Below are 23,906 nucleotides of genomic sequence, written 5' to 3' on the forward strand. Positions count from 1 at the left end.
CCTTTCTATATTCTGACCTGCAAGATCCAACTCTCTATGAAATCTTTCCTGAAAGCCCTAAATTAGAATGTTCTTTGCCTCCTCTGAATTTCTGAAGCACTTATTATCTATGTTAGTTTATTGTTCCCTACTTTAAACCTTCCTTCCTTGTCTACCTCCTTTGTTCCAAAGACAAGAACACTCCCCTTTAGGGAGCTTTTAGACTTTTGGTAGTCCCATGATTGGCATCCAGTAGATGGTCAATGAAAGCTTGTTAGAGATGATACTCTGGAACCTTACATAAATCTTTTAACCTGTCACTTTCTTTACTAATAACACAAAGGAGTTTAAACACATCTCTAGCTCTTCCAGCTGTACGTTCCATAATCTATGATGTGATACTTATCACTACAATTTTTCTCCCTCCCTTCTCCTTCAGAGATGGTCTTCTCACTCATGTCTGCCAACTCAGCCCCTGGCCTGGCACTTGTCCTGATCAGATCCTCTATACACCTCAGTCCACTTACTGTTCTCCACCAGTATTCTTTGGGACTTCTCCTTAGGCATGATCCTCAGGTAGAAATTTAGTAATACAAAATTAGCAATACAAAATTAGCAATACAAAAAAGAGTTAATCATATTAGCATATGATTAACCATTAAAATAGCACATATAAACCATTAAAATACAATGCTGTAAGTGCAAACAAAATATTCTAGGAGCACAAAGGAAGGAAGGTGCTAACATGATTAACTCTTAGTAGTAAAAAAACTTACCATATAATACAGGGCTGAGAGATTGGTCGCAGCTGCACTTTTCACTCTACTGTCCTTTTTTTCCAACACTTTTAAGATCTCTACAGCCTAGAAATAGAATATCTGAAGGTTACTACCATTATAATACCACAGTACTCAAGCTTATGGTTGGGGAAAAGATCAGTGTTCCTGAAGGGTACGACCAGGGAAGGGCACAAAAGGGGTGGATTAACATGTTCAAGACAACAGATTACAAGAAGAGAATTTCATTTGAGAACTAGAATTTATAAAAAAGAATAAAATGGAAATTCTGGAATTAAAAATATAATTAAGACAACAGAGCTGAAGAGAGGCCTGGTAACTGGAAGAAAGGTCAGTAGTAAGTAATGAGCCTTGGAAGGCTGGGCATGGTGGCTCATGCCTATAATCTCAGCACTTTGGGAGGCTGCGGCAGAAGAACTGCTTGAGGTCAGGAGTTTGAGACTAGACTGGGCATAGGCGTGAGACTCTGTCTAAAAAATAAAAATATGATAACAATAATAATAATAATAATAATAATAATGAGCCTTGGGAGTCATGGGATGCAGCTGAGTGTTTATCCTGCATAACGGGGTGGGCAATGAGGCCTTGAAAGGTTTTGCCTAAGAGACGTGATCAAATTTGATCTTTACAAAATAATTCTGAGGTTTCTGCTTCTGGCCATGACTGACCAGCCTATAGAAGACCACTCTTTGACGGAGAACAACTAGAAAGATTATAGAAAATACTAAAAATATTTTTTGAAGGCACTGTAGAGCTAGCAAAGCAACCAGGACTTCAAGGCCAAGGTCCCAGAAAATGTTCAGACTAAATGAAGCATGGCAAAATAGATGGCTAAAAAAGGTTCCTAGAAAAGAACACAAGAGACTTATGGGAGCATAATGAAAAGGTCTAACGGAAATGTAATTGGAGTTTCAGAAGGCTAAGAAGGAAAAATGGCACGGAATTTTTCAAAACCAGTAACAGAAAATAATTCTGGGAGTATTACAAAAAGTGATCTGAAGTAGATCCAAATATAATTACATTTTTAAATCATGAGAAATGAAAGTATGTTTTTAACTACCTGGCAGGTCTGAGACAATCCTAACCAAATAAGATGTGTGGAACGCTCAGACACTTTACATGAAAGGTAAATGAGTATTCAACCTAGAAATTGCTACAGAATATCAGAAAGAAAAAACAAGGTAGAGAAAGGCACTGGGTCTTCCTTCCTTCCTTCCTCTTAAAACACATTTACTGATTAAAGGACCGGACCATTGACTCTTGGTGCCTCCTGCTCCTAGAAAGCAGCTGTGTACAAGCAAAAGTAACCATGTTAGCGTTTATAATGGTTGTCAGCTACAGCTGTTGCAAATGTCTGACAGATTCTGAGATGTGGGCTCTTCAGTGTTTGACCTCAAATGAAGTATCAGTAGGCACACTGACTCAATTTTTTTGAAGGACAGAAGATTTTAAAACATTCAATTTCAGATACTTTGGTTAGAATATGAGTAAATTGTTATCCTTTTATTTGTATTATTTGCACAACAAAGTTGCCAAGCAAATTATTCTTTTAAAGGGTTTTTGATGACTTCAAAGAAAACTGATGGAAGTTTCTAGGTCAGCAGTTTACAATTCTACAAAGTAAACACTGGAAAAGAAAAACCCAAACATTGTATCCTCACTTTCAAGATTCGATCATTTGCTTTCTTGGAAAGATCTTATAACACTGCCACAAGTTCCTTAAATTTACCTAAAAAATAATTGCTGCTAATACTGCTTATCCTATAGAAACTACCTCGCTGATTCTTTATACAACCTCCACAACTATTAATATAAAAGCTACCACTGTTTTGAATCTCTAAGTTTTATAAGTTTTATAAGCTGCATTTCACTTTAAATAAGAATTGAGATAGTTTAATCTTCACTTTTAGACTGTGTCACAATAATATAATAAATAAAATAATAATAATAATAATAATAATAATAAAACAAATATATTACTTTGAAATATAAGGCACTTGGACAGGTGTAACTCATATACCCATTAAACTCTCCAAAGTGTACAGGAAAAGAAAGCTATTCTCTACAACATCCACAAAACAATACAAAAAGAATGCTAACAAGCAATAAAAACAATTTTTTTTAAAAAAAGGAGTGTTATAGTCCTTTGTATCATTCCTTTTAGAAGCGGCCATTTACATTATAGTCAAGGAAATGTGTTAAATTTTTAAATTTTGATATATACTACTTTGTAACTCATTAATAACAATATTTTAAGGCTATATTTAACATCAAATCTATTTTCTCCCAAAATGGTTATTATGAATCCAAAAAACAGTGCAATCCAAAACTATTACTTAAAAAACTTGGCAAAGGTATTTACAACGTAAAACATCCTAAATGGATGTCATGTGACAAACTAAAAACACTTCATATTATACGTTTCTAAACTATGATCTATTCTAAAAAGGCGACATAATTATTCTAATAAAAGGAACACTCTTGGGTATTTTTTGGCTCAAGTTTTTGTTTTGAAACAGGCTGTTTTCATAACTGTTCTCTACATGTCCATAAATCTATATAAAATACTTGTTTTTAAAAGTAGAATATTGTAAGTTTATTTATAAATGGAACTGATAAAAGTGCAGTCAAAATGGCAAAACAAAAAATAAAAACAAACAATGTTAGCTTGTTTGTTTGTTTCCCTGAAAACAATGAGGAAAAGGGATCTGTGTCTGTCCTGGTCTCCTTTCCCAGCTGATGCCATCTAGCTCCTGGCTTCAGCATTCCGCTGAGCCTGCCCCTACACTGAAACTGGCCTCCAGGCCAATGGCTTCATTTGATCCACTTTGGGCTTTTTGGCAGAGTCTATTTTTTCAATTACAAAAGTGGCTACAAACACCATTATTATCAAAAAGACCCATACTCTGATTTCAGCATCTTTTTCCTGAAAAAAAAAAAAAAAAAAAAAAAGTATTTAGAGCTAACTCCAGAACTATATCCTCACAGAAGTCATAAATTTTTCCTTTTCACTTTGAATTGTAAATAAAGTAGTTGCCATCAAATGATTATTATGAGATATGTCAACTTTTTCACTTAATAACATTTCTTTCAAACTATGATTGTATTATACCCACCTCATAATACTTACAATATACAAACAAAAGAAAGACAGAGTGAAAGCAGCAATGATGAAAAGAAAGCAGAAATGGCATTTTAAAAAAAATCAGTAAACCAATTGATATTAAAAACTTGAAAATGCAAATGGAACATAAGATATTTTGAACGAGAATAGCTAGGAAAGCACAGATAGTAAGATCTGAGTTCAATAGGTTTTAACATTTAAAAATTAGAGTGTTTATTGCTTAATAAACATAGTTTTAAAACATGAGCTATGACAATGCATTCTTAACCTTTTTTTTTTTTTTTGAGATGAAGTCTCACTCTGTGCAGTGGTGGGATCTTAGCTCACTGCAACTTCCACCTCCTGGGTTCAAGCAATTCTCCTGTCTCAGCCTCCCAAGTAGCTGGGACTACAGGCACACACCACCAGGCCTGGCTAATTTTTGTATTTTCAGTAGAGACGGGGTTTCGCCATATTGGTTAGGCTGGTCTCAAAACTCTTGACCTCAGGTGATCCACCTGCCTCGGCCTCCCAAAGTGCTGAGATTACAGGTGTGAGCCACCACGCCCGGCCTCTTAACCCTTTCTAAAAAGATCATTTAAAAATAAAATGTCAAAGGAAAACTGTGCAAACATGGTTTTCTCCATTTTGTCATCTATTACAGTACATGTCACACACAAAATTTTTTTGTCCATATAGCACTTTAGCAAGATAATAAAGACCAATTTGATTCACGTCACTTCCATATAAAAAGCATTACAACAACGTAAGAGAGTCACTGGAGGCATTCTTCATGACCAAGGATGTGATGATCAAATGACAGGATAGACACTTTGAAAAGTCTTTTTCAAATGTTTTGTAAATGCTCAAAAAATTAAGCTCAGTAAATTAACATATGCAATGGAACCACCCCATAGTACTACATTAATTATTACACTTATTTCATGAACACTAGGGTTGCTTTTTCCTACTCTCACATTCTTTGAGTAGATAGTATTCTCCCCACTTCCTTTGTTAGTCCTTTCTGTTGTCTCCCAGAGCAAAAAGTTCTCTAAATAGGAAGACAAACTGAAATCACAGGCTTGGGAGAGGATGTGGGAAAGATGCTATCGCTTTCTCTGGTCCTTGCTCTCTGGATCTAACTGCGAAGAGCTGAGTTTTCTAGTTGCTGGCATATAATGACACTAACCACTGGTGTTACAGACCAGGACATCAAGTCATTCTGTTTACTCTCTTTGGTTATCCCTCTTTCTTACAGCTGTCTAAGCTTCCTGATTTTGTGTCAGCTGTGTCCTAACTGAGAGACTGCTGAAGGGGGAGCACCCACTCTACCCCCACCCAAGGTAGCAAGGGAGCAGCAGTGCCAGTGAGAGATCTGCAGGGTTCTAAAACCCCATACAGCCACGTATGGACCCTTTCATTCCCAATGCAGTGTCAATGAGGAAACCAAACACATAAAACCGACTACAAGGAAGCTGCTCTGGTGAGGATGGCAGGCTCCCGGCTTCCCATGCTCCCTAGCATAATCAGTGTTCCTAAAAACTTTATGCTTTGGGGAACACTTTGAAAACCTCTAGGGTAAAGTTAATCTCTGGAATAGAATATGGTTTATAATTTAGCAACCATGCTATACAAAGAAAGTATTTTAAGAAACAACGGCCAGGCACAGTGGCCCACGCCTGTAATCCCAGCACTTTAGGATCACGAGGTCAGGAGATCAAGACCATCCTGGCTAACACGGTGAAACCTTGTCTCTACTAAAAATACAAAAAATTAGCAGGAATGGTAGCGGGTGCCTATAGTACCAGCTACTCGGGAGGCTGAGGCAGGAGAATGGTGTGAACCCAGGAGGCGGAGCTTGCAGTGAGCCGAGATCGCGCCACTGCACTCCAGCCTAGGCGACAGAGCGAGACTCTTGTCTAAAAAAAAAAAAAAAAAAAAAGAAACAACAGACAAAAATTAATAAAAGTTTAAAACTACTTTAATGAAAATTATGATAAAATAGAAATAAAAATATTAAACTTCAGAATAATCACAGATAACATTATTCTAGAAAGGAGTTTCCCTGTTTTTATTGCTTTGACCAATTAAGATATGGAATTCCATCTGAAAAGTTTTTTAAAACTTACCTGGTTATAGTCCTTTTGTCTCAAGTATGTAACTGCTTTGTTTATTTCCAGATCATTGGCTAGCTCTACATATTGAGAAGCTTTCACCACTTCCACGCACCTATAAGGGAAAGCATAAAAAAGCTTACTTGATTTCGTTTTAGTATATTGATGCTGTTGGTTTTCTTAAATGTGGCTTTTCAAAGATTTTTTAAAGGGTCCCTAGTACTCTGTAAAGGTAAGAACTTGATTTGCCCCAACACAGGTTTTAAATTACTGAAGTCTTCAGTTCTAAATTACTTTTCTTACCCAATTTATCATTAGCCTATTTTAATTTCTAATCAATTTAAGTAAAAATTGGATTGATATCTACATTCTCATTTTTGAATTAACTATTGTAACAATTTCAATGTGTAAGAGATGACAGTTTCCATATATTTTTCCATCTTAAATGCTCTCATGGTGAGAAAAATTCTACAGAACTTGTAGAATATATTTAATTTGTGTGCCAACTTAAATAGATCTGTTTATGAAAGCACAAAACATTTGCTGTTTACTCTATATCAGGGGCAGTGCTAATTGCTTTACAAGCTTTAATACGTTTAACCCTCACAACAACCCTAAAAGGATTATTTTAATTTTATAGATAGGAAAATGGAAGATCTGAGATCACGTTGATTATAACAAATGTACCACACTGGAATGGCATACTGGTGAGGGAGGCTCTAGGTAGGAAGTGGGGAAAGTATATGGAAACTCTGTACATTCTGCTCAATTATGCTAATAAACTAAAACTGCTCTAAAAAAAAAGTCTTTTGATTTTTTACTTTTTTAAAAAAGTCTTTTTTGTTTTAATCTCAGCAGGTTTTTGGAAAATCGACAAGTTGGTTTTAAAATCTATGTGGAAATGAGAAAAACCAAGAATACTCAAGGTAATCCTCAGCAACAAGGCTGGAGGACTTACACTGACTGCTCTAGTGTGTGCAGGCTGCTATAACGAAATACCATAAACTCAGCCGGGTGCAGTGGCTCACACCTGTAATCCCAGCAGTTTGGGAGGCCAAGGTGGGCAGATCACTTGAGGCCAGAAGTTTGGGACCAGGCTGGCCAATATGGCTAAATCCTGTCTCTACTAAAAATACAAAACTTAGCCACGTGTGGTGGCACTGTGCCTTTAGTCCCAGATACTTGGGAGGCTAAGTTACGAGAATTTCTTGAAACTAGGGAGGTGGAGGTTGCAGTGAGCCGAGATTGCACCACTGCACTCTAGCCTGGGTGACAGAGCAAGACTCTGTCTAAAAAACAAACAAACAAAAAAAAACACCAAACCATAAATTAGGTAGCCCAAACAACAGACATTTATTTTTCACAGTTATGAAGACTGAGAAGTCCAAGAACTAGACGCCAGCAGCAGGGTGGGTGTCTGGTGAGGGCCCACTTCCTGGTTCACAGAATGCTGTCTTTTTGCTGTGTCCTCACATAACAGTAGGGGCTAGTTAGCTCTCCAGGGTCTCTTTTTATAAGGGCACTAATCCCATTCAAAAAGTGTCCTACCAGCTGGGTATGGTGGCTCACACCTATAATCCCAGCACTTTGGGAGGCTGAGGCAGGCGGATCACGAGGTCAGGAGATTGAGACTATCCTGGCTAACATGGTGAAACCCCATCTCTATTAAAATACAAAAAATCAGCCAGGAATGGTGACGTGCGCCTGTAGTCCCAGCTACTCAGGAGGCTGAGGCAGGGGAATTGCTTGAACCCGGGAGGTGGAGGTTGCAGTGAGCCAAGATCGCGCCACTGCACTCCAGCCTGGCGACAGAGTAAGACTCTGTTTCAAAAAATAAAAATAAAAATAAAGCGACCTACCTTCATGTCCTAATCACCTCGAAAGGGACGACCTCCTAATACTATCACCTTCGGGGTTAGGATTTCAACATATGAATTTTGGGGGAACACAAATATTCAGATCATAGCACTCCAGATATCAAGTGTTACTATAAACTATAGAAATGTAAGCAATGTGGTTTGACTGCAAGAGTAGAGAAATGGACCAAAGGGATTGAATAAAGAGTCTACAAACAGACTAATGTATAGTCACTTGGTATATGTCAAAGGTGACATTACAGTGCAGTGGAAAAAGTAAACTATTTTCCATAAATGATGCTGGGTTAACTGGATAGCCCTATTACAGAAAAGAAAAGAGAGAGAAAAGAAAAAAAAAAATCTTAACCTTACTTCATACTACACACAAAAATCAATTCCATAGAGATCCTATATCTAAATGTGAAAAGTAAAACCTCTGGAAGAAAACATAAGAAAATATTTTCATGAAGTTGGGGCATGCAAAAGTTGCCTTAAAAGGACACAAAAAGAACTAACTAAAGAAATACAAACAAGGGCAAAAGTCTTGAACGGGAACTTCTCAAAAAATAATATTCATATGGCAAATAAACATACAAAATCAGCTGTCAGTGAAATGCAAATTAAAACTACAATGAGATGCCACCAGTATGGCTGGCTAAAATGAAAAAATACAAAATACACCAAGTATTTGTAAACTATTCAAATTTTCATGCACTCTTGGTGGGGGTGTAAACAAGTATAGGAACTTTGGAAAACTGTTTAGCGGTATCAAAGCTGGACATACACACACGCTAGGACCAAGCCATTTCACTCATAGGTATACATCGAACAGAAATGTAGGCACCACCCACCAAGAGACATGCACAATTGTACCATAATATTGATAGGAGCATTTACAACAGGTACAAACTGTCAATCACAATGCCCAGTCACATTGAAATGGATACATTTTTACATATTAATACCATGAACTACTAGATAGCAATGAAAATGAACAAACCACAGCTACATGCGAGGACATGGACAACACTTACAAACATAGAGTAAAAGAAGTCATATGCAGAAGAATATGTACAGTACGATCCATTTATATAATGCTTTTAAAACCTGGCAAAACTAAATTATGGATGCCTGCTTAGGTGGTTAAAGTATGAAGAAAAGCAAGTAAGTGATTATCATCAAAGTCACTCTTCAGGGACATCAGTCACTCTTCAGAGTTGGGTAGCCAGTGATTAGGATTGGCATTTTGCAAGGTGCTAACAATGTTCTATTCTTTAAATTTTACTTATTAGGGTATGCAATGGTTAAATGTTCGTTTGTATTGTGATGTATCATTGAGCTGAGTTACCATTTTGGATAATTTTTTGTATGTTTATATTTAACAAACATAAACAAATCCAGAAAAAAGGTTAAAAATAATGTAATTGTATACAAATAAGTTAACAGAAATACAGTAAGAATGCCAGAAGAATTCATAGTAAAAATTGCAAGTAATTGCAGAACTAAGTTTTCTCTTCTGTTTTTCAGTAAAACTGTGGAATTATGTGTAATTTCCATTATACATGACAGTTACCTGGACAGCATTAAAAAATATAGATGCTCTATCCCATTTAAGACCAACCGAATACCTATTTTTAATGAGTTCTTCAGTCAGTGGCATTCAAGAACTATTTGCATAGTATAGAGCAATAGTTGTGTATGTGGGATTTATATCACAGAACTCCCTAGGAGTCTTTATAAATACTGATCCCTCTGTCCCAACACCCAGAAATTCTGATTCAACTAGTCTATGGTGCAGCCTGTGTGTTAGGACTATTAAAAATTCCCTGATTTTAATATGCAGTCATAACACCGGTAAAGAGTTACAGTATAGTAGGTATCAGAATCACTTGGGGAGGCTTGACGCAAATGCAAATACTCACTCCAGACCTCAGAACCCTGACTCAGATCTACAGAGAAAGATGTAGGGAGCCAGATTATCTGCACTTTTACCAAGTAACCAGGACAATTCCAGTGAACAACAATCATATGCTACATAAGAAAGTTTTGATCTGGCCAGGTGTGGTGGCTCATGCCTGGAATCCCAGCACTTTGGGAGGCCGAGGCGGGCGGATCATAAGGTCAGGAGATCGAGACCATCCTGGCTAACATGGTGAAACCCCGTCTCTCTAAAAATACAAAAAATTAGCTGGGCGTGGTGGCGGGCGCCTGTAGTCCCAGCTACTCGGGAGGCTGAGGTGGGAGAACAGCATTAACCCGGGAGGCAGAGGTTGCAGTGAGCGGAGATTGTGCCACTGCACTCCAGCCTGGGTGACAGAACAAGACTCCGTCTCAAAAAAAAAAAAAATGCTTTGGTCCAGGACCAACCACATAGACAACAGTGGTCCCATAAGATAATGGCGCTGAAAAATTCCTATTGCCAAATGACATCCTAGGTGCTGTAACACTGCATCACAACTCATGTGTTTGTGGTGATGTTGGTGTAAACAAATCTACCGCACTGTGTCAGTCTTATGAAAGCACAGCACATACAATTATGTACAGTACATAATACTTGATAATAAACGATTATGTTACTGGTTTATGTATTTACTGTACAGTAAGGCATCGCTTGATGATGGGGATATGTTCTGAGAACTGTGTCATCAGGCAATTTTGTCGTTGTGGAAATATCATAGGGTGTACTTACACAAACCTATATGGCATGGCCTATAACACACTGAGGCTATACAGTATAGCCTACTGCTCCTAGGCTACAACCCTCCACAGCATGTTACTGTATTGAATACTACAAGCAAATATAACACAATGGTAAGTATTTGTATATCTAAATCTATCTGAACATAGAAAAGGTACAATTAAAATATGGTATAAAAGATTTTTAAAATGTCATGCCTGTATAGGGTGCTTACCATGAATGGAGCTTCCAGGAATGGAAGTTGCCTTGGATGAGTCACAAAATAAACTCTGAGTGAATGTGAAGGCCTAGGCTATTACTGCACACTTTTCTACGACTGGCAGCAGGTTTGTTTATAGCAGCATCACCACAGACAAGTGAATAATGCATTATGCTACAATTTCGAGACAGCTACAATGTCACTAGGTGATAGGAATTTTTCAGCTTCCTATCTTACCAGACCACTGTTATATGTGTGGTCCATTATTGACTGAAATGTGGTATATAACTATTTTATTTACAAAATAACATGAGTAATAAGAAAAATATCTTATTAGGAACTTTAAAATAGCTTATATTAATCTTAACATATAATATTATCTGCTTGATAAATATGAATCAACATTTATATTCATTTTTCTAATGACAATATTAAATTTAAAAGTATAAATTATGAAAACAACCATATCCATGCAGTATTATAGACTTTTTCTCTTACCAATCATAACCTGCAGCAAAAGATGTTTCAATTACAGGAGCAATGAGTTTTGCAGATGTCATAATGTATTTTTCTGCCATGGCTTTCCTATATCAAATAAACCAAAAAGTTGTGTTTAGAGATACAGTATAAAATAGTTTGGATTTATTTCCTAAAATTTAAGTGTAAACATTGTCTATCAAAACTAACATACCACAAAAGCCTACTAAACAATGGACAGCTACCATAGAAATCTATTTACGATTCAGGTTTAAAACCATGACTAGGAAACATGATTAGCAAGCTATGATTGCCTGCTGGGTCAACGGTGTTCATTTCTTTTCTTTTTCTGCTTTATGATGTCATCTGACAAACTGAAAAGATACTGGAGAAACACAAGGCCTTGCAGCGGAACTTACATAGCCTACACTGCAGACAGGAAAGTAAACAGTGAAATTACCACTGAAGAAATTGTGTGTGGTAAAGAGTAAAACTGAATTACTACTTGTTGCTTTTGTGTGTATATATGTGTAGCTGTATCTATGTGTATGTATATATATGCACATGTACATATATAAAATGTGTATCGTCAAGGTTACTGGAAAATCCCCAAGTGCTTTTCAAAGTGGATATACCAATTTATAGTGGTAGGTAAAAGTTCTCTTAGTCATTTCTTCTCGAATTTATATATAAGTAGTGGTTTTTAAAATGGACTCAAAATGTATATACTATTTTATAACTTGTTCCTTATACCATGTTATATTAATACAGAAATAATCTTTCCAGGCGGGGCGCAGTGGCTCACGCTCGTAATCCCAGCACCTTGGGACGCCAAGGCAGGTGGATCACAAGGTCAGGATATTGAGACCATCCTGGCTAGCATGGTGAAATTCCGTCTCTACCAACAACACAAAAAATTAGCCAGGCGTGTTGGCAGGTGCCTGTAGTCCCAGCTACTCCGGAGGCTGAGGCAGGAGAATGGCGTGAACCCAGGATGCGGAGCTTGCAGTCAGCCGAGATTGGGCCACTGCACTCCAGCCTGGGCGACAGAGCCAGACTCCATCTCAAAACAAACAAACAAACAAAATAGTCTTTCCAAGTCATTAAACATTCATCTTGTTATTCTTTCTTTTGAACTTTGAGACAACTGTAGATTCACATGCATTTGTAAAAAATAATGGAGATTCCATGTACCCTTTACCCAGTTTCCTCCAACAGTAACATCTTTCAAATATCACAAGATTACTGTTGATACAGTCAAGACACAGAATATTTCCACTCTATTTCCATTCCTTTGTTTCCCTCCAACTCCCACCCCTTCTTCATCTCCTAACAACCACTAATCTGATCTCCAGTTCTACAATTTTATCATTTTGAGTGTTATATATAAAGAATAAGATTATATATAATCTTCTGGAATTGGCTATTTTCACACAGTATACTTCCCTTCAGATCTATCCAAATTGTTGCATGTATCAATAGTTCATTCCTTTTTGTTGCTGAGTAATATCCATGTTATATGTCAACTGTTACAGAAAAAGCATTTGACAAAGTTCAACACTCACTCATCATAAAAACATAAGAAATAAGAGAGCTTTCTCAATATTACTGAATCGTGGTTTTTCCTTCGTTTGTTAGTATGGTGAATTACGTTGAATTAAAAATAACGAAGCAACCTTGCAGCCCTGGAATTAATCCTACTCGGTCATGGCGTGTAATTTTAAAAACATATTTCTGAATTTTTAAAAAACAGCTTGATAGGGATATAACTCATATACCATACAGCTCACCCAATATAAAGTCTACAATGCAATGGTTTAGGTATATTCACAGATTTGTGCAACAAGCACCACAATCGCTTTTGAAACATTTTCATCATCCCAAAAAGAAACACAAGTGTCCATTAGCAGAGACTGCCCTGTGCCTATCCAGCCCCTGGCAACCACTAATCTACTTTCTGTCTTTATAGATTTGCCTCATTTGTACCTTTCATATAAACAGAATCACAAAACATGTGGTCTTTTTGTGACTGGCTTCTTTCATTTATCATATTTTCAAGGTTCATCCGTATTGTATTGGTTGGTGCAAAGTAATTGCATTCAATGGGAAAAACCGCAATTACTTTTGCACCAACCTAATAGCATGTATCAGTACTTCATTCCTTTATACGGCTGAATAACATTGCATATTATGGACAGATCATATATTATTTATACATTCATTAATTGTTGCACATTTGGATTATTTCTATTTTTTGATATTATGAATAATATCACTATGAAAATCTGTATACAAGTTGTCATGTGGACATAGATATACTCTAATAACTTTTGGGTAAATATCTAGAAGTAAAATTGCTGGGTTATATGGTAAGTCTATGCTTAACCTTTTGGGGCACTTCTAGGCTGTTTTACAAAGCACCAATTTATACTCCCACCATCAGCATTTAAGAGTTCCAATTTCTCCACACTCTTGCCAATACTTGTTATTTTCTTTTTTATTACAGCATACTAGTAGGTGTGAAGTAGTATCTCACTGCATTTTCAGCTGCATTTCCCTACCAATTACTGAAGTTCAGCATCTTTTCATGTGTGTATTGGACATCTGTGTATCTATTTTGAAGAAATATCTATTCATATCTTTTGCACATTTTTAATTGGGCTACTGGCCTTTTTATTATGAGTTGGACATTACCTATATAATCTAGAAATAAGTCCCCTCTCAGATATATCATCCATAAATATTTTCTCCCATTCAGTGGGTCGTCTTTTCACTCTCTGGATAGCGTCCTCTGAAGTATGTAAGTTTTTAATTTTGATAACGTCCAGTTTACCTATTTTTTTCTTATGTCACTTGTGCTTTTGGTGTCATATCTACAAAACCTTTGCTTAACCCACAGTCAATGATATTTCTCTTTTTTTTTCTAACAATTTTATAGTTTTAGCTCTTACATTTAGTTCTATAGTTAATTTTAAGGTAATTTTTGTGTATGGTGTGAAAAAGACGTACAACTTCATTCTTTTGCAAGAGAATATCCAGTTTTCCCAGTACCACTTGTTGAAAAGACTCTCCTTTCTTCTCTTAAATTTTCCTGGCACCTCCATTGGCTATAAATGTTTAAGAATTTTTTCCTTGTTTCTCAATTCCATTTCGTTCATTTATACCTCTGTCTTCACAGTGTCTTTATCAGTGTTGCTTTCTAGTTTGAGTCCCAACTTTGCTTCTCTTTTTCAACACTGTTTGGGCTATTCTGGTTCTCTTCCATTTCCATATGAGTTTTAGGATCAATTTGTCACTTTCTGTAAAAATGTTGCTGGAATTTTGACAAGGGTGGCAGTGAATCTGTATATTAATTTGGGGAGCACTGCCATTTTAACAACATTAAGTGCCTGTCCATAAAAATATGACAGATTTTACTTAGTGTCTTTATATTCTTTCCATGTCTTATGGTTTTCAGAGTTTAGGTTTTGCATTTCTTTCATTAAATTTATTGCTAATAATTTTTATGCAATTATAAATGTAATTGTTAATTTCATTTTTGGGATAATTCATTGGCAGTATATAGTATATTTCTTTTTTTCCTGAGGGGGTGCACAGTTCCTGGAGTTACTGCACTAGCAGGTCAATGCATAGAGCAGATGGAGCAAGGTCCTATTCAATCTCCCTGCTCCAAAAATTCATTTAACAGATTGTCCTTGGATAGTGGAAGCATCAGATATGCAAATACTACACTTGATCTTAGCCAAAAGGCTGAGAAGATATTAATATATTTCTGCACTATACTATTGATTTTTGTATATTGATTTTTTTTTTTGCTCTACAACCTCACCGAACTCATTTATTCTAACAGATTTTAAGTTGATTCCTTAGGATTTTCTATATACAAGATCATGTCATCTGAAAAAAGATGGCTTTAACTGTTCCTTTCTAATCTGGATGTCTTTAACTCCAGTTTTATTTGTTTTGAAAACTGCCAAAGATGGAATCTTCCAGTTCAATGATGAACAGAACTGGTGAAAGCAGGCTGGGTGTGGTGGCTCATGCCTGTGATCCCAGCACTTTGGAAGGCCAAGGTGGGTGTATCACCTGAGGTCAGGAGTTCAAGACCAGCCTGGCCAATATGGTGAAACCCTGTCTCTATTAAAAATACAAAAATTAGCCCAGCATGGTGGCAGGTGCCTGTAGTCCCAGCTACTCAGGAGGCTGAGGCAGAGGAATCGCTTGAACCCAGGAAGCGGAGGTTGCAGTGAGCTGAGATTGCACTACTGCACTCCAGCCTGGGCGACAGAGCAAGATTCCATCTCAGAAAACAAAATAAAACAAAACAAAAAACTGGTAAAAGTTGGATATCCCTATCTTGTTTCTGATGCAAAGCATTCAGTCTTTTTTTTTGAGACTGGGTCATGCTCTGTCTGGGCATGGGGTTTGGCTCACTGCAACCTCCACCTCCCAGGCTCAAGCAATTCTCCCAAATAACTGGGACTACAGTGCACATCACCACGCCTGGCTAATTTTTGTATTTTTTGTAGAGAAAGAGTTTCGCCATGTTGCCCAGCCTAGCATTTAGTCTCTTTCCATTAAGTATGATGTTAGCCGTGGGTGTGTCATAGATGTACTTTATCAAATTGGGGAACTTCCTTTCTACTTGTTTCTTGTTGGACTTTTTGTTTTTAATCTTGAAAACGCTTTGAATTTTGTGAAAAAAATTTTCTGGTTTCTACTGAGATGGTTGTGTAGTTTTCATCCTTCATTCTACTGATATCCTATATTATTATTATTATTATTTGAGATAGGGTCTCACTCTGTCGCCCAGGCTGGTGTGCAGTGGCATGATCACCGCTCACTGCAGACTCAACCTCCCCAGGTTCAGGTGATCCTCCACCTCAGTTTTTGTTATTTTTAGTAGAGCCAGGGTTTCACCATGTTTCCCAGGCTGGTCTCAAACTCCTGGGATCAAGTGATCCACCCACCTCAGCACCACAAAGTGTCAGGATTACAGGCAAGAGCCACCACACTTGGCCACCTGTACAATATTAATTGATTTTTACATGTTAAACAAATTTCACATTCCTGGGACAAATCCCATTTGGTCCAGATGCATAATTTTTAAAAATATTTTGTTAATATTTCAATTTGCTTTTGAGTCTGTATTCATATATTCACATGATATTAATCTGTATTTATCTTTCTTTCTTTTTTTCTTGGTATTGGCTGATTTTGGTAGTAGGGTACTTCTACCTTTATAAAGGAAAACAGGTTCTGAAAGAGATTATGTAGAACTGAGGTTAATTCCTTTTTTTTTTTCCAGCAACGTCAGACATTAAACCTGAATGGAGGTCGAATTCATTTTGGAGTTCAATGACATGTTCAAAGAAGCAGGTACTATAATTGTATAGACAACTCCTGTAATATATCCACAGTGCAAAATTATCCCCATTTCCTGTCATTCCCCAGTGAGAAAAATCCAACTGCAGACTTGACTGCCTTCGGTGAAGGCACACGGCAAATTCTTCTGAAAAATAATACCCTTCAGGATTGACTCTTCCCGTTTTACACAGCAATTGTCTCAGCTTGGGACCAAAGTATTCACAAAGCAAGCAAACAACAGACTAGCGAACAGGGACGCTTCTGAAGCCGGTGATGCAGAAACCCACTGCCAAGCAGGGAGGGGGGCCAGTCACCTCTCCAGGAGTGTTCCATATGTAAGCTGACACAATTTAACATCTTAAATACAGAATTCCAATCGAACGAAAAGCAAACAAATGAACACAAAAAAACAGCAGTCAAGCATAAGCAATGTTACTTCCTCTCTGAACAGGGAAACATCTTGCTCACTGGGAGATAAAGGGTGAACCTCTCATCTGCTGCTGTCTCCCCGCAAGTGCCAGCAAAAAGCTGGGTGTGATGATGAAGAAAGATGGCAGCTATCACCTAAGACCCCACAAGCCAAGCCGTGGTCCCCTCCCTGAGGGCACAGTCCTTTCATGAAGCCATAGAAGACCGAGACCACAGCTCAGACCTGACCACTCAGGGTTACCTACTGGGGTCTTGTAATATTCCTGATGTGATTTCTGCCAAAACCCAGACTGGTTCTTTGTTTATTTTTTTATTTTTTTCTGTTTGTTTGTTTGTTTTTGAGAGAGTCTCACTCTGTTGGCCAGGCTGGAGTGTGGTGGCATGATCTCGGCTCACTGCAACCTCCACCTCCTGGGCTCAAGTGATCCTCCTGCCTCAGCCTCCCAAGTAGCTGGGACTACAGGCATGTGCTATCATGCCTGGCTAATTTTTGCATCTTTTTAGTAGAGAAAGAGCTCACCACGTTGGCCAGGCTGGTCTCTAGTGATCCACCTGCCTCAGCCTCCCAAAGTGCTGGGATTACAGGGGTGACCCACTGTGCCCAGCCCTAAACTGACTCTTGACCAAAGAATCTGATTTGGCAAACCAAATCCTAGTGCAGTGTTCGCTGCTTCTCCCCTTACCCAGAACAGGATTCAGATCCTAACAAAAACACAAAAACAGGTCAGGGAACCAGAACGCCATGGTCTTGTCTATTATGCAAATTATTGAGATAATGTTCGTGATTCGTTCTGTTTTCAGCAATTGTGTCCATTTTGAAGCTTCTCTCGAAGCTTCGAAACACTTCATCGTTTCCTACTAAATACCAAATGTGTCGCACAGGCATCACCAGTGGGAACTTTGTTTTAAACATTTAGAAATAAAACAGTTTTTGACCCATGAGCCAGTCCTAACGCACACGGTAATGGGGATCGAGGCATAGAAACACACACTCAACTACAAAATATTCCCTAGAAAAATGTAAGATCCTCAGAAAATCAAGGTCTCCCTACCAAACAATCTACCAAGTCATTGCAGAAGAGGTGAAGACTCCTCTCAAAAGATAAGTGCTATAGAAATAGAGCTTGAAAGACTGAATATGATTTCTCGAAGATCCTTCTGGTTACCCCAAGAGAAGTGGAGGCAGAGGAGAGAGAGAGCAGTTTCCCTTCCCTCTGGATCCAGGTGGACGCCAACTCTGATGTGCAGGGCAGAGCACCAGGCTGCAGGAATTGGATGCTAATTGCAATCGCTTTTCGCTTTGGAATGTTTGCCAGGAACTTGTGAACCATTAAGGGGATGACTGGGAAACCGGATCCATCTCTGTGGCTGGGGATGTTTTTGAATGATTTTCACAGGCTCCTTGTCTGCTCAGAGACCCTGTTGGTCCTATGCATGCCTGAGCTGGGGAATTAAAGTAGCCAGTCTGATGTTCTCAAGCACCACCCCGGTCACCCCCACTGCCAGCCCATGGTCTACAGGCACAGCGATCCCAGCGTTCCAGACAGGGTCCTGCATGTTATCTGGAATGCAGATACAAGTGTTTTGAGATACACCGTTTGGGGAGTAATTCCACATGGAAAGGTACAATGTGGCCAAGATCTCGGCAGGGACCCAGCCCTCAGATGACAGTCTCCAGGAAGAAAGAGCATGAGACACCAGTCTCTGTTTAGGTTTGCCCAGAGCCCACAGCCATCTGAGCTGCAGGCAACGCATCCTCCTGCAGCTCATGGGGGGCCGGGAACCTCAGTGCTTCTGATGGAGAGTTATGCACCATTCCCTCAGCTGGGCTGTACATTCACTGGATGTTGGGCTGTACATTCACGGGATGTCAGAGGTTTCTGAAACTGCTGTGGGGGCGGGGGGAAGGAGTTGCAGAACAGTCTGGTCCTGTCCTCTGAACTCTACAAGTCATAGCAGTTCCAACTTCGAGTCTGGGTAGCTCTGCCAGCTGTACTGGAAATGGTCTGTTAAGATGTTGTTGTAGCCATGAGAGTCCCTGTGCTGGGGGAAGAGGAGGCCGTTGGTGGGGCTTCTCCAGTGGGCTCCGGTGATGCTCCTTGCTGCTCGGGTCCACTGTGGGCTCCGGTGATGCTCCTTGCTGCTCAGGTCCACTGCGGTGCCAGCAGGAGGTGCTTCCTGACTTGCTGGTTTGCATCTTACTTGGTCTTGTTGTAGAGGAAGACCCTGAGGATGGCGGTCATCATGCCCAGGATGTTGGTGCTGGTGACTGGGTTGGGCAGCATGATCAGGGACACTGTGATGACCATGATTCTCTTGGTGGCACTGACAACCGAATAGCTCAGGGGGCTGATGAGGCTGAGGATGCTGAAGGCAATGACATTTTGGGCAAAGTTATAGAAGCCGCTGACAGCCAGAAGCAGAAGCATCCAGGGCCACTGGGAGACGTAAGTCAAGACGCTGCTGACCAGGAAAGCCGAGAGGGCCACCAGAACCCAGGTGGGGATCATAGAAAAGACAGCGTGGCAGCCCAGGATGTTGAGCAGCGGGAGATGGTGGATCTGCGAATCTCCCAAGATCTTTTTGGAGAAAATGTTCTGAAACAAGAAGCACAGCATGGCAGCCTCCCCACATGTCAAAAGACAACTTGGTGACCGTGGCCATCAGGACACTGCTGATGATGGGGATGAGTGACAAGTACGCCTTGGTGCTCTGCTTCTCCTTTATAATGATCTGGAACATGAGGACCACCCAAATGGGCATGGTGGCCTTGATGGTGTGTGCATGGGCACCTTTCAGAAGCTGACGTGCACTGACAGGGACGCGAAGTACTTGCTGAAGGCGAGTGGCAGCACGCAGTGTGGGTAGATGCGCAGCAGCAGCAGCGGGCCGGGCAGCGGATGCAGACTGGGCCCCGGGCCTGAGATGGGTGGTGTGGGGGGCATGCGCCAGGCACGCAGCAGCAGCAGGAGCCCCACGTATAGTGCCAGGATGTGGCACAAGGACATGGTCACCGGGAACTGGAAGGTGCTCAGGATCACCTTGTTGACCACGCTGCTGCCCGTGCTCAGCACATACCACAGCAGGCACAGTGCCCCACCGGTGCGCCCTTGAGCGCCCCCACCGCTGCTCTTTGCACCCGGACCCCCTGCACCGGGGCCCGCGCCCACTGCAGCCATGCCATCCTGCCCAAGTGGCCACCCCTTCCCACCCATGATATAAATTTTTTTTTTTTTTTTTTTTTTTGAGGCGGAGTCTTGCTCTGTCGCCCAGGCTGGAGTGCAGTGGCCAGATCTCAGCTCACTGCAAGCTCCACCTCCCGGGTTCCCGCCATTCTCCTGCCTCAGCCTCCCAAGTAGCTGGGACTACAGGCGCCCGCCACCTCGCCCGGCTAGTTTTTGTATTTTTTTTAGTAGAGACGAGGTTTCACCGTGTCAGCCAGGATGGTCTCGATTTCCTGACCTCGTGATCCGCCCGTCTCGGCCTCCCAAAGTGCTGGGATTACAGGCTTGAGCCACCGCGCCCGGCCTAAATTCTTAATACAATTCTCCAGTAAAACACATCTGGGCCTAGAGACAGGTTTCTTTCTTCAGAGTTTTAAAATTATCATTCGATATCTTTAAGATTTATAGGGCTATTCAAACAATCTTATTTATTTATTATTTATTTATTTATTTATTTATTTATTTTTGAGACGGAGTCCTGCTCTGTCACCCAGCCTGGAGTGCAGTGGCGCTATCTCGGCGCTCACTGAAACCTCCGCCTCCTGGGTTCAAGCAATTCTCCTGTCCCAGCCTCCCGAGTAGCTGGTACTACATGCACATGCCACCATGCCCGGATAATTTTTGTATTTTTAGTAGAGATGGGGTTTCACCATATTGGTCAGGTTGGTCTCAAACTTTTGACCTCAGGTGATCTACCTGGCTCAGCCTCCCAAAGTGCTGGGACTACAGGCGTGAGCCACCGTGCCCAGCCAACAATGATTGTTAATGAACACTTGGACATTTCTGAATTATGAGACCCTGGATCTTAAGTATTCTGTTTTAGCTGGCTTTCTGGATACTACTCCAGCAGAGGAAGGAGACACTCCACCTTGCCACTGCCAGGTGAAGGTGGAAATCCAGCCCCTGCCACATGGCTTCCGTTAACACCCAGAAAAGGCAGGGGGGTCCTTGTATCTGTTGGGCAGGGTGGGAGTTCTTGCTTCCCAAATAGTCCATCCTACTAACATCATGGTGGGAGGGCTTTGCTACAACTGGGTGACAGTTAAAGCCCTGACGCTCCACTAAGCCTCCTCTGACACGACCCAAGGAGAAAGGATTCGGGGGTGCGTCAGTACTGCTGGGAAGGGATGAAATTCCAGGCTCCCCACATGTCATCCACTGACATCAGAGGAATGGAACAGCCTTTAGGGGTTAAAGTCTTAGCTCCCCACTTGGCCTTTTCTGACACCACCCCAGTTGTACTTTTAATTCCACCCCCCAATCTCAAGGGAAGGGAGAAAGGTTGCAGACTGAGTTCAATCACCAATGGCCAATGATAAAAACCAGTCATGCCTACCTACATCATGAAATCTCCATAAAAACCCTAAATGACACAGTTCAGAGAGTTTCCAGGTTGATGAACACACGGAGGTGCTGGAAGGGTGGTGCACCCAGAGAGTGCATAGCAGCTCTGCACTACTTCCGCCATATTCTGCCCTATGCACTTCTTCCATTTGATTGTCTCTGAGTTGTATCCTTTGTAATAAAGTGGTAAGTATAAATAAAGTATTTTCCTGAGTTTTGTGAGCTCTTCTAGAAAACTACTGACCCTGAGGAGGGGGTAGTGGGAGCCCTCCATTCACAGCAGGTCAGTCAGGAGTTCAGGAGGCCCAGGCTTACAACTGGCATCTGTAGTTAGGAACAGGGAGCAGTATTGTGGGACTAAGTCCTTGGTGTCCAGGGAGTTGGATAATTGGTTGTTGGTGTGAGAAAAACCACACATTTGGTGTCAGAAGTGTTGTAAGTAGAAACAGGTTGTAGTACCATATTAGAGGAAGGAAGAAACAAAATAAATAGAATTTTGTCTATGAGAGCTAATACTTAATTGTGAGGCAGGATAAAAAAAACAAAGACATCATTTTTGAAATAAAGGTAAGATAAACAAATCTCCAATAATGTACCAAATGCAGAGGGAAACAACTGACAGAATAACAAATTGAGTGAGATTAGCAAGAGCACTGATCATTCTGAATGAGAAAAGAGAACCAGTAAGTACAAAAATGAAATAGCACTATTCAAGAAATATATTGAATATAACAAGTTCTGTAAGAAATAGTATGCACATTCAACCCTTTTATAAAAATTAAAACTAAATCATTTTAAGTTTCAAATATTAAGTATCTTAATACTAAACATTAAGTATTTTAAATAGTGTAATTAATAACTACATTATTAAGTTTAAAATACTACCTTTCACATTCCATTTGCCTGAGGTGATCGTTTTTTATAGCTTCAGTTACTAAGTTAGTATGAGGATCATCCTGGTAAAATAAAATGAAAGAAAAAAAGAATAATTCAGAAGTAAACAGCAAGAACTTAATTTTTGTTTTGTTTTGTTTTGAGATACAGCCTCACTCTATTGCCCAGGCTGGAGTGCAGTGGCATGATCATGGCTCAACGCAGTCTTCACCTCACTGGGCTCAGGTGATCCTCCCACCTCAGCCTCCCAAGTAGCTGGGACTACAGGGGCATGCCATGATGCCTGGCTAACTTTTGTATTTTTTGTAGAGATGGGGTTACCCCATTTTGCCCAGGCTGGTCTTCAATTCCTGGGCTCAAGCGATCTGCTCACCTCAGCCTTTCAAAGTATTGGGATTACAGGCATAAGCCACCATGTCCAGCCAAGAACTTGAACTTCCAATAAGCCTCCCCACTTATTAGATGATCCTCCCACCTCAGCCTTTTAAATTAGTTTTAAAAAATAGAGAGTAAATTAATCCTTCTATTTTCCCTTATGTAAATTAGAACTTTCTTTTCTCATATTTCTGATTTCCAATCACATTCCCCATTGAACTAACCTACAGTCTAAGAAGCTGATAAAAGGATCAGGATGGAAAGATTAGGACCAAGTACACAGAAGCTGTGGTTGTTAGTACAAATATGTAATACTTATTCTAAACTCAAATATAAATGCTTCAATTATCAATTGCTTAGTATGATCCATATCTCTACTCCCCATTAAAAACACAGATGATTTCTACAACATACATTTTTTCTCAATATGAAAATAATATATAATAATTAACATTTGCCCAGCACCTAACTGTCTTCTATGTGCTCCATGTTTTTGTTTGGTTAGTTTTGTTTTGAGACAGTCTTGCTCTGTTGCCCAGAATGGAACACTGTGGCACGATCATGGGTCACTGCAGCCTCAACCTGAGCCTAGCTCAAGCCATCTTCCCACGGTGGGACTATAGACATGCGCCACCACGCCTGGCTAATTTTTTATTTTTTTATTTGTTATTTTACTTTTGAGACAAGGTCTCACTCTGTCATCCAGGCTGGAGGACAGTGTTGTGATCACAACCCTTGACCTCCCTGGGCTTAGATGATCCTCCCACCTCAGCCTCCAGAGTAGCTGGGACTACAGGTACACACTACCATGGCTGGCTAATTTTTTATTTTTTTGAGACAAGGTCTTACTCTGTCACCCAAGCTAGTGCGCAGGGGTGTGATCACAGCTTACTGCAGCCTTGACCTCCGCAGGCTCAGGTGATCCTCCCACCACAGCCTCCCAAGTAGCTGGGACTACAGGAGTGCAACATCAAGCTCGGCTAATTTTCATATTTTTTTGTAGAGTTTCGCCATGTTGCACAGGCTGGTCTTGAACTCCCAGGCTCAGGC

General features: G+C 40.0%; 1 protein-coding gene and 2 pseudogenes across 8 annotated transcripts in view; all 3 read right to left on the reverse strand.

Moving 5' to 3' along the window:
- The window catches only part of IFT88 (intraflagellar transport 88), a 128,426-nt gene that overhangs the window by 68,941 nt on the left and 35,579 nt on the right, over positions 1-23,906 (reverse strand). For all 8 annotated transcript variants that reach the window (XR_746746.2, XM_030922308.1, XM_010352976.2 and 5 more), the window contains 4 exons: positions 22,473-22,543; positions 11,245-11,331; positions 6,009-6,108; positions 756-842 (listed from right to left, as the gene is read on the reverse strand). Coding sequence is in view for 7 of the 8 variants with exons in the window: in XM_030922308.1 (XP_030778168.1) it covers positions 756-842; positions 6,009-6,108; positions 11,245-11,331; positions 22,473-22,543 (345 nt within the window). In the remaining variant the exon portion in view is untranslated. The remainder of the gene's footprint in view (positions 1-755; positions 843-6,008; positions 6,109-11,244; positions 11,332-22,472; positions 22,544-23,906) is intronic.
- Positions 14,808-14,985, reverse strand: LOC115894668 (annotated as a pseudogene).
- Positions 18,970-20,198, reverse strand: LOC104654147 (annotated as a pseudogene).

This window comes from Rhinopithecus roxellana, chromosome 18 (assembly GCF_007565055.1).
Source record: "Rhinopithecus roxellana isolate Shanxi Qingling chromosome 18, ASM756505v1, whole genome shotgun sequence".
Taxonomy (NCBI): Eukaryota; Metazoa; Chordata; class Mammalia; order Primates; family Cercopithecidae; genus Rhinopithecus; species Rhinopithecus roxellana.